At 58.1% G+C, this 10,728-nt stretch overlaps 1 protein-coding gene across 1 annotated transcript in view; it reads left to right on the top strand.

The window, feature by feature from the left end:
* Window positions 1-8,791, top strand: part of FSCN1 (fascin actin-bundling protein 1) — a 14,300-nt gene extending 5,509 nt beyond the window's left edge. Inside the window, exons 2-5 of the mRNA XM_017886352.1 lie at window positions 5,400-5,556; window positions 5,640-5,761; window positions 6,011-6,178; window positions 7,419-8,791. Of these exons, the coding sequence (XP_017741841.1) occupies window positions 5,400-5,556; window positions 5,640-5,761; window positions 6,011-6,178; window positions 7,419-7,621 (650 nt within the window). The 3' untranslated portion in view covers window positions 7,622-8,791. The remainder of the gene's footprint in view (window positions 1-5,399; window positions 5,557-5,639; window positions 5,762-6,010; window positions 6,179-7,418) is intronic.
* The last annotated feature ends 1,937 nt before the right edge of the window (window positions 8,792-10,728 follow it).

Here is a 10,728-nt window from a genome sequence, read left to right as displayed (position 1 = left end):
TTCACCGTGTTAGCCAGGATGGTCTCGATCTCCTGACCTCGTGATCCGCCTGTCTCGGCCTCCCAAAGTGCTGGGATTACAGGCTTGAGCCACCGCGCCCGGCCTAAAATAAAATAATTTTTTAAAAAAGTCAAAAAAAAAAACCCAGAGAGGATAACTCAAAGACTGGAAACAGGGAAGGCCACCGTGAGGCGAGGACAGGCAGGGGCCTAGCTAGACCTCTCTGGAAGGAGGCGGGAGAGGTACCCGTGGGCCCGGCACAGGAGACTCTTAATCTCCTGGCTCCTCGGGGCTTCTGTGGGCCTGTGACTCAAGATTTCTGTGCCTCTGTTGATGAAAAGAAAAATCCTGAAGAAAACCCTGTTCCCATAGTAACACAGCTCTAATTAGAGACTCCAAGGCCAAGCAAGGGCCTTGGAGCCAGGAGGGGCCCTGCTGGACTGAGGGGACGACTCCCCTTTCCGCCATCCCTCCCTCTCCCTGCTGGGGTGGGACCTGATGTCTACTTGGCACCAGGACTCTAAATCCTTTCAGCATCCTGGTGGAGTGAAGAGGCTGGGCCCTTTTGACAGGTGGGGAAACTGAGGAAGGGTGCAGGGAAGGCACTCACCCAAGGGTGCCTGGCCCCCCGCGGTGGGTGCCTCACTGGCTGGCCTAGGCCTTTGCATCAAACCAGTTCCAGGATTGAACGCAACAGGCTGAAGGGGACTGAGTCGTGGTACAAACGGCGGCAGTTGTGTGGTTCTGGGCCAGGAATGGCTGGGAAGCTCCCTTCTCTGGCCTGGGGCAGGAGGTTAGTGTAAATTTCATGGAGTTGCCAGGAAATTAAGGCCTGTGTGCATTCACACGTGGCCCCGTGGCTGCCCCCAGTTAAGTCCAGCGCAGCCATCGGAAGTCTCATTGAGAAGGAGCCTCCCGGCTTCCTGCATTTGTTCCAGGTGGGCTGGTAAGCACCCTGCTTATTTGCAAGGCTGTTTGAGGATGAGCCCTGTAAACCCTAGGACAAGGCTGTGCGAATGTGGTTTCTGTTCCATTGTCTGACCCCCCTTCTCCTTTTGCCCCTCTTTCTGGGGAACCTGGAGCCCCCGATGCCTTTTGTTTTTTTCTGCCGCTGGGGTGGACCTAGCACCTGTCCCTCTGTCCTTTCTGCTGCTGGGGTTGGTGTGCAGGAGCCTGTCCTCTTACCTGGTCCCTAACTTCCCTCCGATCAGCGGACCCCCCCACGTGTTGGACAGGTGGTGCTCTGTGGCCCGCACAGGCCAGGGCCCACGCAGTGGCTTTGAACAGAGCAGGATGCAGCCCCTGCCTGTAGACATGCAGGCCCTTCTGAGCAGAATGAGGGGGCGGTGAGGGCAGCTGTGAGGGTGTGGCTGGCCTGACAGCTCCCTGCAGCCCTGCGGCTTCTGTGCAGTGGGGGTGGGGCCTGCCAGACCTTTGCAGGGCCTCTTAGCTGGTGGAGGGTGGAGCGAGCAGAGGCCCCAGCCCTCGTGTTCCCTGGGGTGTGGCCTTAGGATGGTCCTGGCACCCTGGGGACCCAGCGCCTGGTCACCTCATCCTCCTCCCGTGCTTGGCTGGGGTGCGGTGGCCGAGCCAGCCGACCCAATGGAGTACCAGGCAGTGGACACTGTGGAGGAGACGGGCTATGGCCTTGAGGGGGCCCAGGGAACCTGGAGGGTGGGGCCCAAGGGGTTCTAAGAAGGGGCGGGGCCAGGGTGTGAGACCAGGGACCCATAGACAGGAGGGTGGGGCGGGGAGAGGGCGTGGCAAGAGGCCCACACACCTCCTATCCAGAGAGCCAGCCGGAGCCTTACTTTCTCTTGCCCTGTGACCTTAGGCAAGGACATGCCACCACCAGCCTCAGTCTCCCTCTTTGTGAAGTGGGATGCAGATCCCCGCCTGTGGTGCGGATGTGGGGATGCGTGGTTGGGTGAGGATACAGCAGGATGGGGAGGCCGGACATGGTGGCTTACCCCTGTAATCCCAGCATGCTGGGAGGCAAAGCGGGGCGTGGGGAATTGCTTGAATCCAGGAGTTTGAGCAACATAGCGAGACCACCCCTATGTCTACAGAATAATTTTAAAGTTAGCCAGGCATGGTGGTGAGTGCCTGTGGTCCCACCTACTGGGGAGGCTGAGGCAATAGGATCCCTTGACCAGGAGTTGGAGGCTGTAGAGAGCCGTGCTTGGGCCACTTGAACTCCAGCCTGGGCAACAGAGCAAGACCCTGTCTGAAAAAAAAAAAGAAACTGAGGATGTGTCTTCTGGTGTGGGCTCCACCACCCCCAGCCTCCCTCTCCTGTGGGTGACGCCTGCCACCCACCGCTGGGGTCCCTGTGGCATAAAGGTGCCCAAACGAAGACAGTCTCCAGCTCTGAGCCAGGCAGCCATACAGAGCCCGGCAGACGCCTCTGCTGCTGCAGTTCTTAGAATCCAGAGCGCGTGGGGAATGTGAATTTATGCTGCTGGAGCCAAACATCCCACCTCCAGGTTTTAGCTGGAGGAATCCACGTGGATATGCAAAAGCAATGGAATTATAATGAATAGCAATTGTAGGCCGAGTGCGGTGGCTTACGCCTGTAATCCCAGCACTTTGGGAGGCCGAGGCGGGCGGATCACGAGGTCAGGAGATCAAGACAACCCTGGCTAACACGGTGAAACCCCGTCTCTACCAAAAATACAAAAAAATTAGCCAGGTGTGGTGGCGGGCGCCTGTAGTCCCAGCTACTCGAGAGGCTGAGGCAGGAGAATGGCGTGAACCCGGGAGGCGGAGGTTGCAGTGAGCCGAGATCGTGCCACTGCACTCCAGCCTTGGGGACAGAGTGAGACCTCAGATCAAAAAAAAAAAAAGAATAGCAATTGTGTGGCCGGGTGCGGTGGCTCACACCTGTAATCCCAGCACTTTGGGAGGCTGAGGTGGGTGGATTACCTGAGGTCAGGAGTTTGAGACCAGCCTGGTCAACATAGTGAAATTCCATCCCTACTCAAAATACAAAAAAATTATCTGGGCATAGTGGCTGGCACCTGGAATCCCAGCTACTCAGGAGAGCTGAGGCAGGAGAATTTCTTGAAACCAGGAGGCAGAGGTTTCAGTGAGCCAAGATTGTGCCACTGCACTCCAGTCTGGGCGACAGAGTGAGACTCTTTCTCAAAAAAAAGAATAGCAGCTGCAGTATAATTTAGGGGAGCAAAACCTGAAAGCCACCTTAAGTGTCCCAATGATAGAGATCCCTGGGGTCCTATTCTGAGACGGAGTCTTGCTATGCCACCCAGACTGGAGTGCAGTGGTGGATCTCAGCTTACTGCAGCCTCTGCCTCCTGGGTTCAAGCAATTCTGCCTCAGCCTCCTGAACAGCTGGGATTACAGGCGCCCGGCACCACACCCGACTAATTTTTTTTTGTATTTTTAGTAGAGACGAGGTTTCACCCTGTTGGCCAGGCTGGTCTCAAACACCTGACCTCGTGATCCACCCGCCATGGTCTCCCAAAGTGCTGGGATTACAAGGGTGAGCCACTGTGCCCAGCCAGTCCCATTCGACTTTTTAGGGACACAGAAACATGTAAACATGCCATATAGAAAACGGTATGCAAATCCAGAGACAGAGGACATCTGTGCATGTTTCTTTTTTCTTTTTTTTTGAGATAGAGTCTCGCTCTGTCACCCAGGATGGAGTGCAGTGGCGCAATCTTAGCTCACTGCAACCTCCGCCTCCCAGGTTCAAGTGATTGTCCTGCCTCAGCCTTCCAAGCCACTGGCATTACAGGCGTGTGCCCCACCATGCCCAGCCAATTTTTGTATTTCTAGTAGAGACGGGGTTGCACCATGTTGGCCAGGCTGGTCTAGAACTCCTGACCTCAGGTGATCCGCCTGCCTCAGCTTCCCAAAGTGCTGGGATTATAGGTGTGAGCTACCACGGCAGCCTGCATGTTCCGTATGTGTAAGAAAAAAACAGCTAGAAAATTGTGTATTCACTGGCCGGGCATGTGGTGGCTCGTGCCTGTAATCAGCACTTTGGGAGGCTGAGTTAGGAGGATCATGGGAGGCCAGGAGTTCAAGACCACCCTGGGCAACATAGCCAGATCCTGTCTCTACCAAATAGAAAAAAAATTAGCTTGATGTGGTGGTGTGTGCCTGTAGTCTCAGCTATTTGGGAGGCTGAGGTGGGATGATCATTGAGCCCAGGTAGTCAAGGCTGCAGTGAGCTACGATTGTGCCACCGCACTCCAACCTGGGCAACAGAGCAAGACCCGGTCTCAAAAAGAAAGGTGTATTTGCCAACACAGGGGTGTTCTGCAGTGCAGTGGGAAGGGGATATGTAGGACTTCATAGTTTCCTTTTTCCTGTTTGTTTTAGAGACAATTGTTTGTTTGTTTTTAGAAGTAGGGTCTTGCTAAGTTGCCCAGGCTGGTCTTGAACTCCTGGTCTCAAATGATCCTCCTGACTTGGCCTCTCAAAGTGCTGGGATTGCAGGCATGAGCCACTGCACCTGGCCCTTTTATGAGTTTTCTAAAGGAAAGGAACATGTACCATTATGTCTTATTCTTTTAACTGTTACATAGAAGCAGGAACAATAGCATGAACCCCCAGACACGGCCCCCCCAGATGCGCTGTTCCGCTGGGCAGCAGCCCATTTTCCTTTTCTATACCATTTTTGGTTGTATTTAAAGCAAATCCCTGACATCAGGGCATTTCATCCCAAAATACTTCATCTGTGTTTCTAAAAAAATAAGGCCATTTTCTTATGTAACCACAACGTGATCAACAGTAATCAATCTTTCACATCTAATTCTGGGCTGCATTAAAGACCCTCCTGGTTGGCCCAAGAATGTCTTTCCTGCAGTTGATTCTTGATGCTTTTTGTTTTTTTGAGACAGGGTCTCATTCTGTCCCCCAGGCTGGAGTGCAGTGGTGCAATCACGGCTCACTGCAGCCTCAACCTCCTGCCTCAGCGATCCTCCTGCTTCAGCCTCCCAAGTAGCTGGGACCACAGGTGTGCACCACCACTCCCAGCTAATTAAAACAAATAATTTGTAGAGACGGGGGTCTTGCTTTGTTGCCCAGGCTGGTCTCGAACTCGTAGACTCAAGCAATCCTCCTGCCTTGGCCTCCCAAAGTGTTGAGATCACAGGCATGAGCCTCTGTCCCTGGCCCCTATTATTTCTCTAACTGGGGAAAGTCACGTGGGAACAGATGTAGCTGGCCTTGGCCTGTGACCGGTCCTGCCTCCATTCCTGCGTGCTCTCTGCTGCCTCTGATGTGTGCTACTGTGGGGTCTTGGCCGCCTGCCCCACCCCGCCCCGTGGTGTTCCCTTGTGTGTGTAGTTCTGTGAGTTCAGGGCTGTGGTCAGCCAGAACTAGGGGGTGTGGGGCCGCTGTACCAGCCCGAGGCCTCTTCTCTGCAGGTATGGACCTGTCTGCCAATCAGGATGAGGAAACCGACCAGGAGACCTTCCAGCTGGAGATTGACCGCGACACCAAAAAGTGTGCCTTCCGTACCCACACGGGCAAGTACTGGACGCTGACAGCCACCGGGGGCGTGCAGTCCACCGCCTCCACCAAGTGAGTGCCCTGCTCCCACCTGTCACCACCCCCCACCACCTTGCCTGGGCTACCCCGCCTGACCCTATCCTGCCATCCCCCAGGAATGCCAGCTGCTACTTCGACATCGAGTGGCGTGACCGGCGCATCACACTGCAGGCGTCCAATGGCAAGTTTGTGACCTCCAAGAAGAATGGGCAGCTGGCCGCCTCGGTGGAGACAGCAGGTACCGCCAAAGCCCCAGTTCCCTGGAGCCGTCCTGGAGTCCTGGAGGGTCTGGCCATGCCATGGTCACTTGGTAGCCCCAGCCAAGGCCTGCTCTGTGCTGGGCATCCCCCTGGACTGGCCCCGCAACTGTCCTACCCTGGGGCCAACTGCTGTGTGACCCCAGCTCCTGGCCCTCCCTCTCTGGTCACTCCAGCCCCCACCCCACCCCCTGCCAGGAGGCACACTGACTCCCCTCTTTCTGGGACAGGGGACTCAGAGCTCTTCCTCATGAAGCTCATCAACCGCCCCATCATCGTGTTCCGCGGGGAGCACGGCTTCATCGGCTGCCGCAAGGTCACGGGCACCCTGGACGCCAACCGCTCCAGCTATGACGTCTTCCAGCTGGAGTTCAACGATGGCGCCTACAACATCAAAGGCAGGTTCTCCTGCAGGCAGCTGCTGGGCAGGGAACCCCTCGGTGGGGGCTGGGGTCGGGGCTGGGGTCAGAGCTGCGGGGAGCGCCCTCTACACCCACACTTGACCCTGGCTTGGCTCAGGGCCATTCCGGGCCCTAAGGGGACAGGTGTCCAATAGCCACTAGGGACTCGGGGATGCAAGCAGCCCCTTTCCCTCTTGTCTGTATGGTCGTGGGGACTTAGCTTGCCCACCTGACAGAGAGGTGGTGGTGGGGAGAGCAAGGAGGGGGAGCACAGCAGGGAGGGGGAGGACAGCGGGTGTGGGGTGGGGAAAGCAGGGAGGTTCTGGAAAGGGTGTGCAGGGGAGGATGCTCCTCTGTTATGGGACTGGAGCCCCTTCCCGGGAGGACCCCCAATAACCCAGAGGTGCCTGTTAGGATTCAGAACATGGTTTTTTTGTTTGTTTTTTTGAGACTCACTCCCTCACCGAGGCTGGAGTGCAGTCGTGCGATCTCGGCTCACTGCAACCTCTGCCTCCTTGGGTTCAAGTGATTCTCCTGCCTCAGCCTCCCGAGTAGCTGGGATTACAGGTGCGCGCCACCACACCCGGCTAATTTTTATATTTTTAAAATTTATTATTTATTTATTTGTTTTGAGACAGAGTGTTGCTCTGTCACCCAGGATGGAGTGCAGTGGTGTGATGTTGGCTCTCTGCAACCTCCGCCTCCTGGGTTCAAGTGATTCTTCTGCCTCAGCCTCCCGAGTAGCTGCGACTATGCATGGGAGCCACCATGCCCAGCTAATTTTTGTGTTTTTAGTAGAGACGGGTTTCACCGTGTTGGCCAGGCTGGTCTTGAATTTATGGCCTCAAGTGATCCGCCCACCTCAGCCTCCCACAGTACTGGGATTACAAGTGTGCACCACCACACCCGGCTAATTTTTGTATTTTTAGTAGAGACAGAGTTTCACCATATTGGCTAGGCTGGTCTCAAACTCCTGACCTCAAGTGATCCGCCCGCCTCAGCCTCCCAAAGTGCTGGGATGAGCCACCGTGGCCGGGCAGAACACGTTCTAGGACCCTTGTTCATGTGTCCATCATGGGCAGGAGGACGTGGGGGCCATAGGGACCCTGGCTCATTCCGGAGCTGGGACTGCAGGGTGGGGCGTCACCCTTGGGAACACCCGTGCCCATCCTCCGCTGTCCAGGGTGGGGGTGGGGAGCCGGGCTTTGGGCACGGCTTGATAGAGACCCCTCCCCAGACTCCACAGGCAAATACTGGACGGTGGGTAGTGACTCCGCGGTCACCAGCAGCGGCGACGCTCCTGTGGACTTCTTCTTCGAGTTCTGCGACTACAACAAGGTGGCCATCAAGGTGGGCGGGCGCTACCTGAAGGGCGACCATGCAGGGGTCCTGAAGGCCTCGGCAGAGACCGTGGACCCCGCCTCGCTCTGGGAGTACTAGGGCCTGCCCGCCCTTCCCCACCCCTGCCCACGAGGCAGCTCCTCCCAACCCTCCCTGCTAACTCCTTCTCCTCCAGGCGGGCTCCGGGGCGGGAGGCAAACCCCCTTGCCTTTCAAACTGGAAACCCCAGAGAAAACGGTGCCCCCACCTGTCGCCTCCATGGACTCCCCACTCTCCCCTCCGCCCGGGTTCCCTACTCCCCTCGGGTCAGCAGCTGCGGCCTGGCCCTGGGAGGCATTTCAGATGCCCCTGCCCTCTTGTCTGCCACAGGGCGTCTGGCACCTCTTTCTTCTGACCTCAGACGGCTCTGAGCCTTATTTCTCTGGAAGCGGCTAAAGGGTGGTTGGGACCTGGGAGCCCTGGGCGTGTAGTTTAACTGGAATCTCCTTCCCCTCCCGGCCACCTCCTCCCAACCCCCTAGGAGCTGGGCACGCGTCCCAAGCCTGTCAGTGGCTCTCCCTGATGCACTGTGGTGAAACCCCTGCTTGGGAAGGGACGCCGTCGGGTGGGCTAGGACTGACCCTTGGTGTTTTTTTGGGTGGTGGCTGGAAACAGCCCCTCTCCCACGTGGCAGAGGCTCAGCCTGGCTCCCTGCCCCAGAGTGGCAGGGCGTGATGGCCACAGGGTCTGCCCGCTGCACGTTCTGCCAGGGTGGTGGAGGGGGAGGGTAGGGGTGTGGTGGCCGTCTTCCTCCTGTCTCTTTCCTTTCACCCTAGCCTGACTGGAAGCCGAAAATGACCAAATCAGTATTTTTTTTAATGAAATATTATTGCTGGAGGCGTCCCAGGCAAGCCTGGCTGTAGTAGTGAGTGATCTGGGGGGGGGCCTCAGCACCCTCCCCAGGGGGTGCATCTCAGCCCCCTCTTTCCGTCCTTCCTGTCCAGCCCCAGCCTCAGGCATGGGCTGTGGACGCCTGGGCCAGAGCCCCTGCTGTGATAGGTGCTCCCTGGGCCTCCTGGGTGGATGAAGCCAGGTGTCGCCCCCTCGGGGAGCCCTGGGGTGAGCCGCCGGGGCCCCCCTGCTGCCAGCCTCCCCCCTCCCGACATGCATCTCACTCTGGGTGTCTTGGTCTTTTATTTTTTGTAAGTGTCATTTGTATAACTCTAAACGCCCATGATAGTAGCTTCAAACTGGAAATAGCGAAATAAAATAACTCAGTCTGCAGCCCCAGGCTGGCCTGTGTGTGTCTTGGGGCTGAGGTGGGTGGGAGGGCAGGCGGGACAGGTAGGCGCCCTGGCTCCCCAGCTCAGTGCTGGGAGGGTGCGGTTGGAGGGAGGCCGTGGCCACAGTGGGTGCTCCAGAGGTTGTGGGCTCAGTACACTTAAGCAGGGGATGGGACGCTGGGAGGGGGTGGACTGTGGCCCATGGGACCCCCAGAGCCACTAGGAGCAGTTCTGTGCCGAGAAGTGGCTGTGGCTCCTGGTAGGCCACATCCACCATGCCGGGGCGGGGGGCTCAGGGGTGTCTGGGGGCTGCACACTGAATGTTTAGAAGGTGCAGCCCAGGGAATACTCAAACCAGGAGACCCCGCGTTATTCTCTAGTTGACATGTGCCCCTCGACTAGGGGACGTGGTGGTAGGGGCAGCTCCGCCCCACACTGCAAGGATCTGGGCCTTCCGTGTCCCCAGACACAGCAGGCTGGGGTGCCCCTGGGGCTGGGAGATGCTGCCCGGGCCCCTTGGGGGATGACTGTGGTAAGATGGACCGGGCCCGAACGTGCAGACCCTGGGCCTGGGCCAGTGCCTACGTTGGAACCAGCAGCCCTGGGGATATCTGGCAGATCAGAGGCTGAGGACTGTTTCCAGACTTTCCCAAGGCCACAGTCAGGGGCGACCTAGGTTCTGAGCCTCCCTTTGCATCCTAGGCTTCAGGGGCTGGGCAGGGGACCACGTGCAGCCTCATTCACTCTCAGGTGCCCTTAGGGGTAGCAGCTGCGCCAAGACAGGGGAGCAGCAGCAAGGCGAGCCGCAGCAAGGCGCAGCCTCGAGCGGTGGGACTGGGCGCCCAGTCGTGCGCTGGGAAGGCGGTGATGGCGACGGAATTTGGGACACGAGGGGCGTTCCAGGGGCAACCAGGGTGCTGCAGGCCGGACCCCTCTGTTCCTCTGCCCCCCGACCACCGGCAGCAGAGGAAGCGCTGATTGGCTGCTGATGACGCAACTGGGAGGGCTGCGCTATGATAGGTGGTCCCTGGTGGTGGTTGGGGGGGGCGTCAGTCTTGAGATTGGCAAGGGCAGGTGGCTGCCGCAGAGGGAAGTCGGGGTCCCCTCAGCGAGGTTCCGGGTGCCACCCCTCCCCTCCCCATGAAAGCCAGGCTGGGAGCCAGAAAATCTCAATGACGTGGAAGGGACAGATTAATCCTCCGGAACCAAACTCTTTGAAACCTGGGGAGGAGGGTGGGGATTCTGGGGAGGGGAAGGGGGGAGTCCGGCTCATTTCTGCCCACGGAACTGACCTAGAATGACTCTAAGGTCCCCGGAGCCTCGGCTCCGGCTGATTCCGAATTCCATTCATTCTGCAAAATTTGGCGCCTACCACATGGCCGAGATTTCCGAGGCTGCCGCCAATGAACAGCATAGTGCGATGGGGGAGGCTGGAAGGGCCATTCACGGGATCTCTAGGGAGGAGTCGGTAGGAGCTGCCCAGCTGAAAGAGACGGGAATAACAGGGGGTGAGGGACCTGCCCAGGCCCTGCCCTCTGGGGGGAAGCCAGGCTAGGGGCCGCGGGCATCTCTGGGGTCCCAGGTGAGATGTGGGTCGAGGGAGCCAGGTCATGGTTCTCCAGACCCGCGTGGAGGCCACGAGCATCTTCCGGATTTGCGGGCACCGCGGGGACCGGCAGACTCTGGGGCACTCAGGCTCCCCATCTCCTGACTTATTCACACCTTCAGGTCCCTCCTGTCAGGACAGGTTCTGGAGCTCCCCGGGGCAGGGAGCCAGGGCAGTAGGTGCAGTTTCCACTCCTGCCTGAGTCACCTTCGCTGTCTCAGCGATTGTTCATTCACAAGGGCACGGCCCATCACACGCACTCACACACTTGTGAACTTGCACGCAGGCGTGTGCACACACACATATGAACCTGTGCAAAAGCCCCATACACAGGCAGG

This window comes from Rhinopithecus bieti, unplaced genomic scaffold, assembly GCF_001698545.2.
Source record: "Rhinopithecus bieti isolate Rb0 unplaced genomic scaffold, ASM169854v2 scaffold_13704, whole genome shotgun sequence".
In the NCBI taxonomy this organism is placed as follows: Eukaryota; Metazoa; Chordata; class Mammalia; order Primates; family Cercopithecidae; genus Rhinopithecus; species Rhinopithecus bieti.
Note: the sequence above shows the minus strand (reverse complement) of the source record. Positions and strands in the feature narration are given on the sequence as shown.